Source organism: Gekko japonicus, unplaced genomic scaffold (assembly GCF_001447785.1).
Source record: "Gekko japonicus isolate JY-2015 unplaced genomic scaffold, Gekko_japonicus_V1.1 scaffold1920, whole genome shotgun sequence".
Taxonomy (NCBI): domain Eukaryota; kingdom Metazoa; phylum Chordata; class Lepidosauria; order Squamata; family Gekkonidae; genus Gekko; species Gekko japonicus.
In genome coordinates this window covers 40,942-62,289 of record NW_015173193.1, presented here as the reverse complement: position 1 = coordinate 62,289, position 21,348 = coordinate 40,942, and the positions used below count along the sequence as shown (strand labels likewise).

Here is a 21,348-nt window from a genome sequence, read left to right as displayed (position 1 = left end):
AACTAAGGAAAGGGTGTACATTGCTGAGTATGTAAGTGTGGTGAAGAAGTCAATATACCTAAATTCGGAATTCCTGTGTGGAGGAACAGATGCATTTATATGCTCGCATATGCGTACATACTGTAGGGTTGCCAACCTTCAAATGGTGGCTGGAGATCTCCCACTATTACACAACTGGTCTCCAGGTGACAAAGTTCAGTTCACCTGGATAAAATGGCTGCTTTGGAAGATAGACTCTATGGAATTATACCCCCCTCCTCAAACTCCGCCCCCGTCAGGCTCTACCGTCAAAATCTCCAGATATTTCCCAACCCAGACCTGGCAACCCTAATACACAGAGCACCAAAAAGATGAGTGGAAAGCCAAGCAAACAGTTTCAGTGTAATCACTGCAATACCTATATAAGCAGACTCAGCAAAAATGTTTAGAATCTCCATAACAGAGTTTCTGCTTGGCATTATGCTTCCTTATATTTTATTTTCAGACTGCCATAGTTGTTATTCCTCTTACTTAGAAGTACCAAGAAATTATGAGCAATGAAAAGATCTTTCTGTGGTAAAGAGTTAAGGCAAGATCAGCTCAAAGGTATCATCAATTCAAAGGTTTAATAAAATCTCAAATGTTTAATGGAATAATTTGTTCTTTATTCCCTGGATTTTTTGCCACCCTAAAGGACAGTTATTTCAAAGCACTTACCTTTTTTGTCAGGGAGTCATCTGAATCAGAAGGCATTCTGGTTGATACATGAAACATTACTTCCACAGTAGAGGTAGCAAAATATGGAGTGGTTAATCCAGTACTTTTATTTTTTTGCAGTCCTCCCATAAAACCACAATGGTTTGTAAGGTTCACCTAAAACACAGCAGGCAACATCATGCTTTTAAAAAGTGTAACACATACTAGGTAATCTTTCTTTGGAAGAAAAAACTATTCAGGTGACAGAAGAACCATTTAAAGTACTCAGATGTGATTCAATTCCATTGATGCCACTTTTGTTAAGCTAAAATGGCTGAGTTTTAATTTGAACTAACTAGAAAAACCAACCAGCTGTAGGCAGGCAGCAGCCCAAAATACATGGAACAATGTTATTTTAAGATGCGGTGAAAGTACCGAGGATTCAGATTGTAAGTGGAAAAAATGAAAATGCTACAATATAGATATAAAAGTTATTGTCATTTGACAATCTAATAACATTTTAACTGTAATTTCTGTAGTATCAGATGAACGTCCTTATTTATTTCTGTGCATATTTTAATGCTTCAAACAAAAACAAATCAGATTTTGTTGTATTATCTCTGGTGTGAGGAACTAGGCTGCCTTTCTCATTAGGAAAGCATGCAAGAATAAAGATGACTGTGGTCTCAGAAACATGTGCCCATTAACAGGGCAATCTGAAAAATCTCTCCAATTGAAGAACAAATTGACTTCTTGTAGTAGTCAGTTTATCTATCTTCTACTGAATATAACACAGGAAGGAGGATCACCTTTTAAATAATATCCTATATTGCCCAGAACTGAGGCCATTACCAGAAGCTTTCTCTAGGTGGGTAAGCACCATAGGAAAGCCTTTTCAGTGGTGATGCCTGTAACTTTGGAGCTCCCTCCCTCTCCTGGAGCCAAATCTGTATTCTTTCAGGTGCCAGTAAAAGGTTTTATTCTCTCAAGCCCTTCAGAACCCCCACAGTTGATTTTAGCTAAAATACCCTGCAATCTGGAAAAAAATCCCATGCACTGACTGGAATGTGATGCTGAGGTAAAGTTTCATGAAATCCACTGAAGCTATGTATTCCTCAGCAACAAACAGCTTTCAGTATGAACTTTATACAGTTTGTTGACCAAAAGTCTTGAGAGTTTTGGTGAGATCCAGAGATCAGCTATTCAAGACAAAAGAACAGTAGCAGAACAACACCCAATGAACTTTTTGTGATTTGAGGGGGATTCAAGCAAAGAAGTGATAGAATGCCTCTAACATTCAAAGCAGGCACCTTCCAATATTTGGAACTGTGAACAGCCATAGAACCATAACCAAGATATTTAGCTGTTCTAGGCTCCATATGATTAAGGTATAAGGCTTCTAGCTGATGATATGACAGACTAGATGGCTACTCAGTACTAAGGAATCTGTTAGATAACTGAGTACTTGGTCCATGTTGAAATCCTCTACAGGTATAGCTTAGTAGGCTCACTTTTCCCATATGAGCTAAGTGGATATCTACAGGGTATGCAGTAGAGACAGGCTTTTCTGTGGATACCATGAGTGGTACTCTTGTTCACAGGATGGTCATTTGGTACCATATTTGAAAATGGTTAGGTACCAGGTTAAATCCATCCTATTTACCTGTTCTGTCTCCTTCCCTCACCTTTTACTGCTGTTTTTATTACTTTTGCTTCATATTGATTATACTGTTTTTGTTTTTAGGTATTATACTGTACTAGGACCACTTTGACTAGTAGCAGGAAGGTGGTATGTGCTTTTTTTAAAGATAAAAAGATAGTGGTCTAAAGTCAGCTAAGAGAGCACTTACCATATTTAACCTAAAGCAAGAAAACCCTGAATGTAAGACAACTGCCCCCAATTTTGTCCACAAATTATTCAGATCACTGTACAAAATTGTAACTTGTATGTAAATTTAAGATGCCCCCGTTTATCCTGAAAGGCACATGTGAAAAAAAACAACACCCTAGTCTTCCTTTCAAATAAACAAGTTATCTCTCTGGCTGCGGTGACTCAAGTGGTTAAGACGCTGAACTGCAGGCGGTGAAAGGTCAGTAGTTCAGCAGTTCGAGACCCGGGTGCCGCATGATGAAGTGAGCTCCCATCTCTAGTTCCAGCTCCTGCCAACCTAGCAGTTCGAAAGCAAGAAATTGCAAGTAGATAAATAGGGACCACTTCGGTGGGAAGGTAACAGCGTTCCGTGCGCCTTGGTGTTTAGTCATGCCGGCCAAATGACCACGGAAACTTCTTCGGACAGTGCTGGCTCTTTGGCTTTGAAACGGAGATGAGCACCGCAACCCTAGAGTCGGATTCGACTGGCTTTCGAGCAAGGGACCCTTTACCTTTACCTCTACCAGCTCTTTAATCCATGGCATGCTTTATGCTACTTCAGGCCATTCTCACAGACTCTGCTCCTTCTAGGCACCAAACGGATCACAGGTTCACAAATGGACAACAGCACTACCACCCTGTCTCCAAAGTAGGGATTAGGAGAGAAAAAGAAATCCATCTACTGGTAGTGCACACCAGCATGTAGTGTAGTGGCTAGAATGCTGGACTAGGACCTGTGAGACCCGGGTTTGAATCCCCACTCTGCTATAAAAACTTGCTGAGTGACCGATACACAGAGCTTAACCTATGTCAGTGGGTTGCTGTGATGATAAAATGGAAGAGAACATGTAAGCCACTTTTGATTCCCATCGGGGTAAAAGGCAGGGTATAAATAAAGTGAATAAATAAATAAGCTACAACCTCTGAACAAGGACTGGCAGATTTCACAAACATGTCTACTGGACATGCGAGCATGTTTCTCAGAGATAATGGCTGTGAAAAATTCCACTCCACATTTAAGTCACTTCCCATCAACCAAGCAAAAGCAGGAACTTAAGAGAAATAGTAAAGCTAAAGAAGAAAACACTGATGACTATGTATTCCTCGTATTGCATCTGATAGGGAGTGAGGAGGAAGCCTGCTTCATGCAAGTGGCTGGAACCTGTAACTTCTTGTCTGCCTAAACTCTACAGTCTGTGACAGAAGCATGCCACCATTATATATATGAGAGAGAGAGAGAGAGAGAGAGAGAGAGAGAGAGAGAGAGAGAGAGAGAGAGAGAGAGAATATGCTATTTTAAAATCTAGACAATAGGGCACAATGGTCCCTTAATTCTTTAGTAATTGCTACTGTTATGGTAATACAAAGCGAACTAGAATTAAGAAAGTAGTCTGAACAGATACCTCCCAACCAAGGCCTGCCACAAAATCTTCGTAGGCTTGACTTCCTCCAGTATTAGTGAGGATGGAGTGTTTATCCTCTTGTCCCTCAGCAACATAAAATACAGCAATTTTGTGCGTCTCTCGGCTGTAAGACACATGACTGCAATTACATAAGAATGTACTCTGAAGTCATTAAAGAATGAGATATGCAAATAGAAAAGGGGCTACAACATTGACAGTGTAAATACATCTCAAGGGTTTTATCTTGTTTGGCATTTGTACAGTTTTATTTACTTGTTCCCATGTATTTTTGCTGGAAAAACACATTATCAGAAATGTTTTCAGCAGTTGCCCATCTATATGGCTAACAACCATAGTTCAAAATAATTGCCTCACTAAGACGGTGAGTTAAAAGTCAGATTAATAAAAAAGCCATAAACTATGTGCAAATATTATTAGGACTCTTCCTAACAAAAATATATGGGGAAGATGCTGGAACAAATGAGTCCCTGTCTCTGAATTTGTTCTTACTCATCTGAGTCTAGTTTGCAGATATGAAACCACACAGTATAAATGGAAAAAAGAAATAAATAGCCTATCTCTTTTGATAATTTATATTTAATGTTTGCATGTAATATGTTTAGAAATGGCTTGTGTGACAATTTGTAAACTAACAAGAGCAGGTATTTAATTTATAAAGAAACAGACCACTTTTTGACTTGGAAAAAATGTCTTCTAGAGAAAGCCTCTTTTCTCTGATTTTTCAGTCTTCAGGGAAATAGTTATATTTGCTCACAGGAAACCTCACCTGCAGTCAGCTTCATTCTTAAAGCACTGATGACTTGAGCAATGATTTTTATCTTTAGCTAAGGAATAACTGGCTTTTACAGCCCAATTGCATACAAAACCAGTAAACATGGCTAAATTAAAATTACCTACAGGTATTGGTATCTGTGTTCTAAAGACAATTATTTAGAGGAAAATTCCACAAATTTCAACTGGGATGGGCAAAATTTCCACCCTCATCAAAAATACTTTTGCTATAAAAGGATGTGGCAAAACAGAAATTCTTTCAAAATTAAAATGATCAACACTGATTTAAAAGCTTGATTATAAACACATAACTTGCCATTGTCTTGAGTCCAAATTTCTCAGTTCCCGAAGTAGCTTTTCATTTTTTTTCAGGAGATGAAAGCTTCTCCTAAATAAGGAAATTTAACAAACATCACGTGTGCAATGACAGATATAGGACAGCACAACAACACATTTTCAATTCCATTCATGCAATCTCCTACAGTTTTCTTGCCTTTTGTAAGACCTTTTTCTATATCAAAGATGAATAGATCTTTTTAAAATAATATATACATATAGTTATTTTTTATCCCAGGTGGTCTTCTGCATCCTTGTTAGTGCCCTGAACATAATCCCCACTTCATTCCACTTCTTCCCATTTAATCTGGTGGGCTAAACAGGACTCCCTTCGGAGCACATAAAAACTGCTCTTTCATAGGCCAGACGATAACTGCTTAGTGATAAAAAGGTACTTCCACACCAGCCAAAAGAGCAAATGCAAAAAAAAGGGGGGGGGGAATGATGGAAAAACAAAACTCTGAACTGTGGGCAGCAATATAAGAGTAAAGTAGCACCTAGACATATCCCAAAATTCTTTACAGAATTTTAAAAGCCTAATTACATTATGCTAAAATAGTCATCTTCCATATTATTGGTACTGATGGCACTGCTCATAAAAACATTTTAGAGGACGGCCTTCTAAGAACAGAAGAACAAGCTGCTTTGACAAAATAAAATTTCAGTGCACAAGTGAAAGAGCAGACATGTTACAAAAAAATGAGATCTAATTCCTTCATGAAACCACCAGTGTGTTTGATGAAAGGCTGGTTAATTAAGTATCCCGTACCGGTATTAAGAAACCTATTTTCATTTTGGATACTACAGATATAAGTAAATAATTGTAAACTAGGATCAGAATTCGCATTGTAAAATGGTTTCATGGGAGGTTACAACAGATCAAATAGCAACAGGAAAATTAGCACATTTGGATACGCTTATTCTGTGGAACAATAGTACTCAGGGACTGATTTGCTCACTGTTCATATCTTTCACAAAGTTGCATGTTGATCTGTAACAGACTGTACATATACCACAATCAAACAAAAATACTGTCCACAAGAAACAGTTCAAACTGATGGTATTTCTGAATTCAGGTCAGCTAGGGGAAAGGGATGCATCTATATGGGAGTCTGGATTAAGAACAAAGAGACAAGAAGGACTGAACAGGCAGTCTTTCCCTGACCAGAAAATCAGTGCAATACAGAACAAACAAACTTGGCCTCCTTCCCCCTGCCCTCCATAGGATGGGGTAAAAATGGCAGAAAAACCATCCTTCACTTGCACCAATTAGTCAACATTTTTCTCCTGTAAACTGATCACAAGGCCTCATTGGCCCAGTTTAGCATTGTCAACATATTATAACATTAACAAGGGTTTTATAATAAATATGAGCCAGAACATTACGGGGGAGTCATTGCTGCTGCCAAGAACGGCAGCCCAGTGCCTCCATTTCTTCCCCTGCCCAGTAATGTCTCATAATACAAAATGCTTGATAGAAGTCAGCATATGTTTATATTCAGTGGAAATATGCAAAGCAGTAACTTTACATGTTTTGTATTAGCTGACACTGTCAGGAAACAGATGAGGGCCTCCTGTTTTAAGTGGCAACCATATGCCACTGAAAAAATATGTCTAGCTTTGTCCTGAATGACAGAAGACAAAAAAATAGCATGTATTTAATAGTAAAGTACTATTACCTTTTATCCCAAGAATTCATTCCCAGAATACTGAGAAGTAATCTACAATAGTAAAATGGTGAACAGGGTTTTTGTGGGGTTGGCTCATCCTGCTCCACAGCTTTTGTATTTAAGTCATTGAAATGCTTTTCAACAAAATCTCTTTCTTCTGTGTGTTGCTTAAGGATTGCATTGATTACATCATTTTCCTGCTTCTCTGAGACACATATAGGCTGAGGAGCAGGAACGTTGAGTGATACACCTGTCCTCTGCAAGCATTCAGGGCTAGCGATGCCTATGTACTGCAAGAGCTCATCAAGGGCATCTTCTTCATCCCTAATTGTGTCCCATGTTGGTACTGTCTCTCTAAACCTCCTCTTCACCTGGAGTGCGTTTCCATCCTTTACACATGGCTCTTCTACATATGTGGTAGGTTCTGAAGCATCTTCTTGTTTCTCTTGATGGGGTAATGAGAGGACAAAAGAAGTTGGCTCAGATGAGCTAGAGAGAGGTGGAGGTCCATACAGAATGGCTGAATCCCATGAATATTTGCCAGACAGGTCACGCACTATAATTCTTACGTTTGAATTAGCCGATACAAGTCCAGCAGACAATCCCCCTCCAGGCATGTCCTCTTCTGCACGGATTTGTATACATGAAACTAATGTTGTATTATTTAGTACGAAAAACTGGAGGTTGGGATTCTCAAAAAGTTCTGGAGAAAGTTCAGGGCTCTCGCTGTAAGGATTGTCATTGTTCTCACATACTTGACTTGTGAGCATAGCAGGACCCCCACACATTGGATAATGGCCCAAATGGTTTACCAGATGTGTTATAACAGTACGAGCTGCCACAGAGATCAATCCTTGCTGAATATGAGATTTCACTGTAAAACAAAGGGGAAAAGTTTTAATTATAAAAATAAATGCAAACATTTCAACTTAAACAGCGTGACCTGTACACAAACTAAAAACAACACTGTATCATGGTTAGAGTGTTGAACTAAGATCTGGGGGACCCTGGTTCAAATCCTCATTCAGCTGTGGAAGTCTGATGGGTGACTTTGGGCCAGTCACACTCTTCTCAGCCTGAACTACCTGTTGTGAGGATGAAATGGATGAGGGGCAAACCATGTATGCTACCCTGAGCTCCTTGGACGAAGGGTGGCATTAAAATGCACTAAAAATAAATAATACAATGAAAAAATATTGCTTTTCTAGATATAATACATACACTAATAAGAAACCAGAGTAAAGAAAAGTAAACTCTCCACTTAAAAAAGGAGAAAGGATATTTCAGGACACAGTACTATTATTCAGAAAACTAATTGTGCTGGATGAGGCATCAAAACTGATACATGATGTCACCACAAAATAGTTTGTAATGCTTGTGTTGCAACCAAGTCTAACAGTTCAACAGGCAACTATGCTAATGCACTGCTTAAGATCAGAAGCAGTCCACCAGAAAGAAAATTCACACAATGAATGCAATCTTAAACCAATTAAAAGCTTTTAATTGCTCATACAGATTGTACCCATATGATTATATGCAATGCCTATTTAGGGACATTTATTAATCTTAGCAGTTATTAAATGGCTGATATGATTAAAAGAAATTTTATAGGTATAGCAGAATACTTACAATAGCAAATATTCAGTAACAAACTCAATGTAGCAAAAATCTGATGTGAAATATCTGGGGATCTACATCTCTATAAATATAGAGAATATACTATTGGGTACTATGCAATCTATACTACTGAGAGTAGAATCTGATCTCAAGAAATGGGCAAAGTTTAAAATCTCAGGTCTTAGAAATGCAGCAGTGTTAAAGATGAAAATATTACCCAGAACAGTATTTGCATTTTCTTAGTATCCCACTTCACGGCCCTCTAAAATTTCTCGATAAAATTTAGGCAGTAATTAATACATTTATTTGGAATTATGAAGCTCAGGACCAGGAAATAAGGCACTTCAAAATTCAGACATACTATAAAGACGTATGATTATCATTACTGCTAAGGAAATATGTATAACCTGAACATACAACAGATTAGTATTGATACTGTGGTATCATATGCAGTGGGAAAAATGGGAACCTACAACTAATGTGGTAACAGCTGAACTGATTACATTTTGGGATACACATAAGACCACAAATCGCACCTTTAATATCTCCAATGGAACTGATTATTCATCAACATTATTTTGAAATGGCCAGGTGAACTGGTAATTTCAGTGTGTGCATAACACATAGTTTGTCCAAGTATTTGCCCTTTAATATCTCCAATGGAACTGATTATTCATCAACATTATTTTGAAATGGCCAGGTGAACTGGTAATTTCAGTGTGTGCATAACACATAGTTTGTCCAAGTAAACAAATTCCAGAAATACTCAACTAATTATGCCCTTCGATGTAGCAAAAGAAATATGTAACCCAGAAGAAGTCTCTGGGTACCAATATATACAATTAAGGAATTTTATATAGGGCTTGGGAATTTCATATAGGGTATGGAGCTGACCGTGACAATATTATCATTTAAGGAAAAATGGGAAAGAGACTTGTCTGTCACTATGTCAACATAGGAATAGTGTAAGCTGTATAAAATAATATATACATCTACTATGAATGTGTAGATTAAATAGAATGTGATTAAGTTGCTACACAGGTGGCATTATACCCTTTAGACTTGCAGAAATGTTCAATTCAGTTTCTCTTAAATGTTGGAGATGTGATGACTGGCACCTTCTAGAATAGGAAAATGGTACAGGCTGTGGACACAAGTATTCCTAAATCAGGGGTCATTTCGTAGAAAAAGAGCTAGGGGAACTCATTAGCATAACTCATTAGCATATGCCACACCGCCTGACATCAGGGGCCTGGCGGTGGACTTGCAAGGCCAGCGGGAGTGCGAGGAAGCCCCGCCAAGGCCCTCCTTGGCCCCAGGCAGGCAGGGGTGGGGAGAGGCGGGGAGGAAGCAACTTACCCTCCCTCTTCTCCTGCCTCCTCCTGGCTGAATGAGGGCTGGAAGCGGGGCGGCCGGAAGCAAGGGGCGGGGCTTTATCATGTGCCCCGCCCCCTGCACCTCACCCGGGGGAACTGCATTCCCCCGCGTTCCCCCCCGAAATGACCTCTGCCCTAAATGCTCTCTTCTATATGTAAGAACCTGTTAATCAACTTACAAAATAAATAAAATAAAATATGACGATGAAACAGCAGGGGCAATGATAGAGGAAATATTGGGTTGAAGCTGAACACAGGCTACAGCTCAGTTGAGAGAGAAGAAAAACGTTTCTGCTCCTTGGAAGACAGCCTGAAATTCCTCAATACCTTGCTCTTAACTTGAAGATCCCCCAGCCTCTTGGCGTGAATCCCCCAGTATAACTTTGCTAACAGAATAGATTCTGGTGCTAACAGAAGGCATTTTTCAGCAGAACAGCATTTCACTTCTCCTATCCTGAAATACTGCTCTAGGAGGACAGAGGACCCTCAGGAACAGCATGATGGGTAACTGGAGAGCCACAGTGCATCATTTAAATTTACTTACAGAGAACCCCCATTAACAATTCTGTTGTCCACTCATTCAATTTGGGGAGTTCTTTTGGAGCTCTTCACAATCCTGCTAGCTCTCATCATCTTGGAATTTTTTTGGTCTGAGTCATAAATTTGGCCACTTCAGTGCTTATCTCCAATTCCAGATCATTTATTTATGCATCAGTTCCAAAACAGATCCCTTGAGGACTGCACTGCATACTCCTCTCCATTGCAAAAAAAAGCTTCATTTATTCCTCCTTTCTGCTTCCAGTCATTTTAACCAGTAACTAATATAGGAGAGAACGGTACATTGTACCTACCTGAAGGTTCTTTCTCTTCAGTGGGGGAGAAGTCATCCAGGAACTGGTTAGGTCACGCCTCTGCTCGCTCGATAGGCTATGCAAATTTCTTTTGTTGCGTGGCTCCTATTGGAGTGGCCTAGGCTGACCTCTCCAGTTGTGTCCAAGCCCTGTCCGCGGATTACTCTTACGTTATCTCCTTGATTCAATCCATGGCATTTGTACGATGTCCTAATGTAGACCATTTTTGCCACCCTGGACCGTTTCTGGTATCCAATTTTGGGTGGGATGTGGATGACTTCTCCCCCACTGAAGAGAAAGAACCTTCAGGTAGGTACAATGTACCGTTCTCCTTCAGTGGGGGGAAGTCATCCAGGAACTGGTTAGCTGTACCCAAGCTGTGGTTCTAGGGTGGGCGACTGAATAAGTCTATTATTTTTTTTTTTGTATATTTACTGCTCTACCACCTGTTGTAGCACTCTTCGACCGAAAGCTGCCTCCGCCGAGGCTGTCTGGTCTATTCGGTAGTGCCGCACGAACGTGGAGAAGGACTTCCAGGTAGCAGCCCTGCAAATGTCCTCAACCGTGGCTCGTGTAGAAAAGGCGGCAGTAGTTGCTGCCGCCCTTGTAGAATGTGCGGTGATCTGGCCTGGAGGTGGTAGTCCTTGTACCTCATAGGCTCTTGAGATGCATTGTTTAATCCAGTAGGCCACTGTGGCCTTAGAGGCCTTCTTCCATTGGTTTGGGGCGCAATAGGCCATGAACAGTGCGTCCGACTGTCGAAACCCAGCTGTTCTGTCAATGTATACATGTAGGGCCCTACGTACGTCCAGCTTGTGCCAGGTTTTTTCTTTTGGATGTGCCGGATTCGGGCAGAATGACGGTAACGTTATTGACTGGTTGATGTGGAAGGCCGAATTTACCTTCGGGATGAAGGATGGGTCCAGTCGCAAGGAGACGGAGTCTTTCTGAAAAATGCAGAGCTCCTTTCTTGTCGAGAGAGCGGCGAGCTCGGATACGCGCCTGGCTGTAGTTATTGCTATCAGAAATGCAACCTTCCAAGACAAGAGGCGGAGTTCAGTCGTCTTGAGAGGTTCGAACGGAGGTCGTGTCAAGGCAGTCAAGACCTTGTGAAGACTCCACACTGGGAATCTGTGTCGGACTGGGGGTGCCACCTGAGTAACCCCTTTTATGAACTTTTTTACGTAGGCGCTCGAAGACACCCTTCACCTTGCCTCCCGACCCAGACAGGCCTGTATGGCTGCCACCTGTCGTTTCAGTGTGTTTGGCCGAAGACCCCGTTTCCACCCTTCCGAAAGAAAGAGTATAATTTCCTTGTCCGTGGCGCGGAAGGGGTGTATGCCTTTTTTCGCCGCCCAGGTTGTAAACGTTCTCCATGTATGGCTGTATATGCGGTGGGTAGAGGTTTTCTTAGCCTGAAGCATCACCTCGATCACTTCCTTGGGGAACCCTTGGCCAGTCAATCATGCCCGTTCAATTTCCATGCAGTCAGCTGCAACCACATCGGGTCTGGGTGGAGAACGGGCCCTTGCTGGAGTAGGTCCGGTCTCTGAGGCAACTTCCACGGTTCTTCTGACGACAGCTGGATCAGGTCCGAGAACCATGGCTCTCTCCCGTCTGACTCTGTTGAGGGTTGCCCCTATCATGGCTGTGGGAGGGAAGGCGTACAGGAGACCCTGTGGCCAGGGGTGCGATAGCGCGTCGATACCCTCCGCCGCGGGATCTTGGTATCTGGACAGGAACCACTCCGCCTGGCGATTCCGTGACGTCACTAGGAGGTCCATCACCGGCTTCCCGAATCGTCTTGTGATCTGAACGAACACCTCCTTGTTCAACGCCCACTCTCCTGGATCTAGATCCTCCCTGCTGAGCCAGTCGGCCTGTAGATTGGAGAGGCCTCTCAGGTGTTCCGCTTTTAGGCTTGCCGTATGCCGCTCTGCCCATTGCAGGAGCATCTTGGCTTCGCGGAAGAGGGACTTCGACCTGGTTCCTCCCTGCCTGTTGATGTGCGCCTTTGTCGACATGTTGTCGGTGCGCACCAGCACATGCTGGTTCTGTATGTGTTGCTGAAAATTCCTCATTGCCAGTGTAACAGCCCGTAGCTCCAGCCAATTTATGCTGTGGGCGGCTTGTTCCGGGGACCACCTTCCCTGAGCGACCAGGTGGCTGCAGTGTGCCCCCCAACCCCGTTTGCTGGCATCCGTGGTCACCACGATTTGACGAGGTTGGAGGAAGCTGATGGTTGCGTTCAGATTTGATGGCAGTGTCCACCACTGTAGGTCCTTCCACAGTTCTTCTGTTATTGGAATTTGAATGTGCCGTTTTTTGGCAATGTCCAACTGAAACGGAAGTAGGACCCATTGGAGGGGTCTGGCGTGGAACCTTGCCCATGGGATCAAGTCGATTGTGGAAATCATCAGGCCTTGTAGTGCCGCTAGTTGCATCAGGTCTACCCGGTCCTTGGCTCTGACGGCTGTCACTAAGGTCCGGAGTTTGAGTTGTTTTTCCTCTGGTAGTGCCACCGTGGCTAGCCGTGTGTTCAGCCTGGTGCCCAGATGCACCAGGTCTTGCGTTGGAATGAGATGGCTCTTCTCCTCGTTGATAAGGAAGCCGTGTGCACCCATGAACTCTTTCGTCCTCTGAGTGTTGCGGACCGCCGTGTTGTAGTCCCTTGCTCTTATGAGGGCGTCGTCCAGATACGGATGAATGTGTATCCCTTCTAAGCGTAAGGCCGCCACCAAGGTCACCATGACCTTGGTGAACACTCTGGGAGCTGATGAAAGGCCAAACGGCAGCGCCCTGTACTGAAAATGTTGGTCCTGAAAACAGAAACGCAGGAATCGTCTGGAGGACGGGTGTATAGGCACATGTAAGTACGCCTCTTTGAGATCCATGGATGTCAGGAAGTCTCCCCGCTGTAACGCTTGCACGATGTGGCGGAGAGATTCCATCCGGAACTTCCTGTGGGTCACCCATCTGTTGAGGCGCTTTAGGTTCAGGATTGCTCTCCAGTCCCCCGACTTCTTTGGAACTATGAACGGGGCCGAGTATACCCCCTGGAAACGTTCCGGTAGGGGTACCTCCTCTATGGCTCCGATCTCTTGCAGGTGTAGTATCGCAGCACGCAGCTGTTGTAACCGTTCCCTGTTCCTTGGGGCTGGTGAGGAATTGAAGGAGTTGGGGGGCCTGCCAGTGAACTCTATCCTGTAACCCCGGGTGATGATCTCTTGCACCCAGCGGTCTGTGGTGGTCTGGCTCCAGACGGGTGCGAAGGCCTGAAGCCGGCCTCCGATCCGACAGTCATGCTGATTGTTTTTTAGGGAAGGTGCCCTTGTTGTAAGGGGCCCCGGGTTTTGGATTAGTTTTTGCGCTGTACTTGTATGATTTGAAGGGCCTGTGGTCTCTTCTGTCGCGTCCGCGGCCCTGGTTGTAGGAGCTGCGAAAGGAGTGAGACGTCCTGCCCCTGTTGTTTTGTTCGCGTCTATAGGACGATAATGGCATGGTCTTCTTCTTCTCCCTGGTCTCCACTAGCACCTTGTCTAGGTTCGATTCGCCAAAGAGAAGTCTGCCATAGAAGGGATCTGTGGCCAGATGGCTTTTTGAAAGTGTGTCCACCTTCCAGTGCTTGAGCCAGATATTACGCCTTATGGTAATGTTTGCCGCCTGGGCCCTGGCGCAGAATTGGATGCTGTCCTGGGAAGCATCGGCTGCAAACTCCGCCACTCTTTTTATCTTCAGCAACGTTTGCCTTAGTGTTAGCGGGTCCACGTTAGGATCCTGCAAGAGGTTGTCCGCCCAGATAGCGGTGGCTCTGGTGAAATTCGACAGTGCTGTGGCGAACCGTATGGTCAATGACATAGCTTCGTGCGCCTTCTTCAGGGCGGTATCGTTCTTCTTGTCCATCGCATCTTTGAGGGCATTTCCTCCGTCCTTCGGATGTACCACTCCCGAGTGTAGGGCCACCACTGGCGCGTCAACTAACGGGACCTTCAAGTCCTCCATAGTGTCCTCGGGTAAGGTGTAAAAGCGTCTCGCCACGGATAGTAGTGAGTTGCCCCCACCAGGGTTGTCCCACTCTTCCCGTATGACGTCCTCGAAGTAATCTGGACCTTGATAGGCTTTCTGAATCCTCTGGGGTCCAGTTTTGCTGAGGTTAATGACCTTGGCTTCTCTGTCACCTCCATCTGGTAGTTGAGGGTGGAGACAACCTTAGTTAGTAGCCTTTGGAAATGCTCACTCTGGAACAGGCGGGAGGACGCTGGTTTTACCTCCGCCTCTTCTCCCGACCACTCCCCTTCTTCCTTGTCCTTGGCTGACAAGGCAGTAATGATGGACACCTGCTCAGAACTGGTGCTGTTCAAGCGTTCCCTCCTTGGAAGGTCCACAGGCTGCAGGGGCTCGGGTTGCAGGGGCTCCCGGGGCTCGGGTTGTGATTGCTCCCCTTCTCCCTCTGCTCCAGAAACCCCTGGAGCCTCCCTGTGGGTCTGCACTCTTTGTTCCCTGCGCCTTTTTTGGGGTGATGGAGACCTGGAACTTGAGGGGGAGCGAGAAGTCCGGGAGCGATATCGTATACACCCTCTGGGGGAGCCCACTCTTCTGCTTTCCCCTCTCCCATGCGGCGTTGGTGGATGGGTGGCTTCTGCAGTTAGAGGCCAGCCTGGACCTGGCCAAGCCCCCCCCGGTACTTGCCACATCCATGGCGACACTTGAGAAGCGAAGGGGTTCAGGCCGGTTCCCCCCGCTCCCAGCGCCTGTTGTGGGAGGCCAAACGGCGCTTGGGCCTGCAGCAGCTGAGGTGGGGCCTGGTGCGCCAGGGCTGCTGCCGCCGCCACCGCCCACGTTGGTGCCGCCGGCCATGTTCCCTGCGCCGGCATTGTGGGCTAGTTCAGCAAATTTAAAGGGACGGCCGGGCATGGTGCTGCAGGTTGCACCGGCGCCCTACCCGGCGGCGGCATAAATCCTGGCTGATGCAGAGTCTGGGTTGGAGCCGGGGCCGGGCTTGGCGTCCGGTTTGGCATAGGGGCCTGCGGCGGGCTCGTGGGAGGCTGGACTGGACCCAAGACTGGATCCGGGGCTGGTCCGGGATGCGGGGATGGCTTCCGGGTCGCTCCCTTCCCGCCTGTGACTTTCCCCTTGGCCCCCCCTCTTGGAGCGGACTCACCGTGAGGGCTCGCCGGCCCTGCTGTCTTCCCGTGGCGCCGTTTCTTCCCCGCTTGGCTGGAGACCTCGCCGGATCTTACTGTCTTCTTCCTCTTTTTGGCCGGTGGAGGAGAGCGGGAGCGCGTGCCCCTCCTCTGGGTCCTGTCGTGGCGCGCTTCCCGGCCACTGGTCTTCCCGCAGCCCGACCCCCGGTGCTGCTCCTTGGGGCGCTCCATCGCGGCCATTCTCCTTCCCGGTACCTCGGGAGGCGGTGTGGGCCGATGCTGCTGTCTTCTTTTTTGTTGTCCCGAGGCTCCTTCTCCCGGAGATCTGGAAATCTGCCTCTTGGATTCTTCAGCTCTTCACTTTTAGTTTAAAATGATCTAAAAGCTAATTTGCCCTAGGTAGGCTGGCTTGGAGGGAGCTCCAGTAGTCCTACCGAGCGCAGGGCTATGCAGGAACTGGAGAGGTCAGCCTAGGCCACTCCAATAGGAGCCACGCAACAAAAGAAATTTGCATAGCCTATCGAGCGAGCAGAGGCGTGACCTAACCAGTTCCTGGATGACTTCCCCCCACTGAAGGAGAACCCATTCTCTTACCCCAAGTTCGTACAGAAAGCTTTGTTAAAGGACTCTGTCCAACAATTTTTTTGGACGTCAAAGTGTATAACATCTAGCTGAAAACTAGACAAATAGTATATTTTTGTTTACCTTGGGAAGGATACATTAGAACGTTATCCAAATATGACAGGCATACACTACTGCAAATTTATATACTTAATGACAGAAAGGAGATATGCACAGGCCCTTCTGTTAAAAAGGGTTTGTGCGTACCTTATGTTGTTTCTCCATTCAATGATGCTCCTCTTTCTAAAAAGAGGATTGTAGTACCAGTTATCTGACCAGGGCTCTAGAATATTCGTCAGCTGCTTCTGCACAGGTGCTGAACCCAAACAGAGGACAGCACAAAGGAAAACACCAGAATTTTACTGCTCAGGGACAGTCCTAGACATTTTGGCATTTAAGACAGACAGAGTAAATTAGTTACTTTCTCTCCCCTCAGTTCAATTTATAAAATGCATATGTAAAAGTAACTGATAATTTGTTGCCCTTTACTGCTAGGGCAGGACTAGCCCAGCTGCTGCTGATCTTTCTTTCCCACTAATAATAACTCTCAGAGCTTCACATTAAATATTATTCTTGTTACTGGGTTTCAAAGGATCCTTAACAAGTATATTGGGGTTTCAAGGAGTACTCAGCTGGAAGAAACAACATGCAGCTTCAAATAAGCTTCACTGAGTAGAGCCACCAAAGCTCCCTCTCTCTTATTTGTCACTCTGTCAAGCTGACACTTTGCAGAAAGACAACAACACGGTAATCCGAAATCTCAAAGCAGAATTTTTTAAAAATTACCATCCTGGTCTCTACAGCTTCAAATACTCCACATCACAGTGCTACAAGTATGAACAACAAGAAAGTATTTTCTTGTCCTGAAAACCACTATGTAACACAAGAGGAAAAAAGAGGCAGGAAGGAAACCAGACACAGGGAGATGGATAGGACTTTAGATGACAAAATCATAAAGAACATGCCACTGTCTAGCTCCTCAGTTCATGTATCCTACGAATCATTCAATTAAATGGAAATGCCTTGAACTAGTTTCTCTCCACTCACTACCTTAAAGCTCCTTCTTGTACAGGGAGCGGTGGCGCAGGGGATTTTCCCCTGCTTAACAATAACATCTGAACTGGCCCCGTGCTGGTGTGAGCAACCAAGCCTTGTCCTAGCTCATCGTCTACCCAGCGATTCAAAAGCTTCGGCGAGTAGATAAATTGGGGACCACCCGTAAGGGGGTGGGCACACCTCTCCCTTCGGGAAGGTGTTAGCTGCCGAGGCAACTTCTGAGGCGCGGCGACCGGAAAGACGAAAGAGCTGTGTCGGCTTCCCTGCAGTGGAGCGAGTCGGCCAGAAGATGGCAGTGTGTGGCTGTACAACATCAAGAAGCCAGACGTCATCAGCCATCCGACAAGATGCCATAGGAACACGACTGACCCAGCCCACAGATGAAGCCCGGCTAGCTGCAATGTGTGTGTAATTAATGCTGTATGTTTGTCTTCCCTATCCCCACAAATATTGTTAGTCCAACTGTCTCAAGAGTAACTGTAAATCGCTCTGAGCCCACAGGTATGTGGGAAAGAGCGATCAATAAATCAAAAGCATTATTCTTCTTATTATTATTACAGGCATAAAGCCAGTTTACTGCATGGAAGAGTAAGAAATCTTTTCTCTTTCAAGAAGCTCTTTTCATATTAAGTCCTGAGAAACCTTGTCCACTTAAACGAACTCAGAATCCATCCATTTGACCAATGACATGTCTGACCTGAGGACTGGGGTGCTGAACTGGTGAGAGTCTTTGTGTCTAGCTATTCTTTCCAGAGTTCCAAGGATCAACCAGAAGATGGTCATTACTGGGCAACAGAAATCATACTTCTCTTGGACTGAAACAGGCGGACACTGACATAAAAAACAAGGGTCAAGAAGGTCATGGAGATGGGGAAAACGCTGAGGCGCCAGAGCCTCATTACAAGTGTCCTAAAGTTGGATCTCAATCCCACCCTCCAACCACGTAAGCAAAATCTTCCTTCCTTTAATAACTACATGAAAAGCCAGCAGTACAAACATTGCTCTTTTCCTGATAGTACAACTACAAAGCCAACAGAGTTGTAAATACTGTAATTAATCCAGGAGTTTTTCATTAATTGTCTCACATAGTCTATTCAAGATTTACAGGAATGTCTCTTGAATATAATTTTTAAGGGGGAGGGGGAATTAGGTGCTTAACTCATCTAAGCCAAAATAACATACAGCATTAATAAAATGTCTTTTGGGTTTTTCACAAGAAACTGTGAAAACCAGTCCTGTGGGGAAATGCAAAATAAAGAACAGCAATGCTCAGGTTTTGTGCAACAGACATTCATTTAAAAAGGAAAAAAACCCTCCCCACCTATTCAAGGATGTCTTTTCAAATTGTCAGATTAAACAAATCACACAGCATTTGCTGCAAACCCATAATTACACATTATTATAGCATACAAAGGCACCAAGGCACAAAAAGCTGCTGCAATTCTCTACACTTGCAATAGAACATGTAGGGGAAGTTAATTTTGGCAAATACTTTAAATATTAGCTTTGCATAATATGTATAGGTGAAACTGTAATTAGGGCAGAATGAATCCTTCAATGCTTCTTTCATTCTGACCCTGCAGATGATTACTCTTTGCTAATAAGACCTCAGCCATTTGACAAAAAGCCAACTACAGTACCTTGCTTCATTCTTCAGTAAATTTAATAATTACCGCTCCTCCTGCCAATAGTTCTCAAATCAGATTTGTTCAATCCAATACTGAGCTTATTAGAGGACAGCTCTGTGTTCAGAATTCTTTGGCCAAAAAAGTACTTGAGGATGATGAAGCATGCCTTAGACAAGGGCACAATGATTAGCCATTTTCTCCATATAAAAAAAAAACAGCACGGAGTCACTACAGACCACAAAATCACCTGCTGTTAGCACACAGCTGCTACAAAAAGGTTCTGCATTTATCTAGTCCTTAATACCTTTAAGGAAGCCTAAGGGGAACAGCTTAATACAGGAGGAGAATGACACTACACAGAATATTTGGTATCAGTATTAAAGCCCATCTTTTCCAAATTTCTTTCCACCAGGGCCATTTGATATTTACTAAAAGAGAAATGCAGCTCAGAACATCTTGCAACCTTTATTTCACAGTGTTTATTTTCAGAGGAAAAAATATTCCCAATGTGGAGAGGTCTTTGTGAATGTTGTCTTTTAAGATTCAGATGAATTTCTGCGAGAAATAAACATGAAGCAATTTTAAATGACTTCAGAAAACCTTATAAATTCATAGTTTTTAAATTGCTCAAAAATTATTAAAAGTTTATTTTTTTATTTTTTTAAAAAAAAATACTATGACTCAAGTATTCCCTAACTGGTAGCTTGGATAACCATAATGTTTTCATTGAAGTGTTGAAAGGATAAGATAATGTAGCTAAAAACAAAACCTATATATTGTGCTATTTGTTTACTCATGCACAGGAGGCAGATCTATATTAAGATGCACAGAAGGGCAGAAGGATCCATATTAAATTGATTTTTATGTTGTTGAGGAGATACTTAGTTGAGTAAATCGAGTTACAATTGCTCAAAATTGCACTGAATTATTCCACATTGATTAACACTATCTATAGTCTATAATGGTATTAGATGTAATTTAAAATTCATACTTTAGACAAACAATTCAGTATTGGAAAGTGTTACATTATTTGGTCTTAAGGAGGAGTTCATCAAAGCCAACTGACCTTCTGTGACTGGCTGGAGTTTTGAAGACCGTTCTGAATCAGGTGAATGTAATGGCTCTGGTTCCTTCAAACTTTCTAAGTGCATAAAAGGATCATAATCCGAAGATGCCAAATCAGAAAGATTCATAGGAAAATATTTCTGATTGCTAAAGCACTGAGATCCATAGACACATCCATGAAGAACCTACGAACAAACACAAAATTGACTAAAGCCTACAAACACGTGCTAAAGTGTGGGGAAATTGATAGTGGAGCCACAACATGCATATATGCATAGAGTGCTACACCCAATAATATACTGTCCTAAAGTCCCCCCAAAGCATTTCCACATAGGAAATATTTTCCACACAGATGCTGCAAGTCAGCTGTTGATTGGACTCGACTGTGCGACTGAACAACAAAAAAGTACAACAGTGGCTTGCAGTAAACTAGTAGGGTAGACAAGTCCTGAAAAATAGATACTCTGATTATTCTGAGTTTTATACTTAAAAGCCTTACTTGCATGGTTTTTTTTTCCCTTTGGGGCTCCACTTGGGTAGCAGCCAATGCATCTCAAGTAGCAAACTCTATGGCTTTTCCTTAGCCATCTCTACATTGAGATGTTAACTAACATGTAAACATTTAATCTCCAGCTGTTCCTTTGTATTTTAGAGCATTTTGAGTGCTTTAGGTTACCTGGTTTACTGGTGGCCATCAACAATGATTGCAAAGTACAGTTAATTGTTTTCAAAGATCACATAGAACATCAAAACTGTGAGAAAAAATAATTTAGGAAAAAAATGAGGACAAAACAGCTAACATAAAAATTTACATGAAGTAACTTCCAGTGTGGAAGAAGCATTCTCCATAACTTCAACTCATTTTAAAAACAAAGAGGGAAAAATAAATATGTTAAAAAAGTAAGTACCTTATATATGCAATTGAGAACAGATTTTTCTGTTTTATCATTTTCAGATCCTGTGGTGCAAACAGGTTGAAACAGTGTCTTTAAAGGCAAGGCCATTATCCAGTCCAACAAACAGAGAAGCAAAGCTACCACCAGCTGAAATAGAAGAATTCATAATTACAGGTAACTATAAAGAACAGACTGCTCGACTCTGTATTTATTTGCTTAAAATATCTGTATGCTGCCTTTCTGCCCAATTTGAGTCCTCAAGATGGTGAACAATTAAACGCGAATAAAAACCAACTTTTGGAAACAGTACATTAAAGTAAAACTGACAATTAAAAACAAACGGGAAAT

General features: G+C 43.4%; 1 protein-coding gene across 1 annotated transcript in view; it reads right to left on the bottom strand.

Moving 5' to 3' along the window:
• Window positions 1–21,348, bottom strand: part of RALGAPA1 (Ral GTPase activating protein, alpha subunit 1 (catalytic)) — a gene marked incomplete at its 5' end in the record, with an annotated part of 108,347 nt that overhangs the window by 48,187 nt on the left and 38,812 nt on the right. The window contains 6 exons of the mRNA XM_015422619.1: window positions 697–852; window positions 3,949–4,072; window positions 5,057–5,128; window positions 6,756–7,620; window positions 20,106–20,289; window positions 21,013–21,147. Coding sequence (XP_015278105.1) covers window positions 697–852; window positions 3,949–4,072; window positions 5,057–5,128; window positions 6,756–7,620; window positions 20,106–20,289; window positions 21,013–21,147 — 1,536 coding nt within the window. The remainder of the gene's footprint in view (window positions 1–696; window positions 853–3,948; window positions 4,073–5,056; window positions 5,129–6,755; window positions 7,621–20,105; window positions 20,290–21,012; window positions 21,148–21,348) is intronic.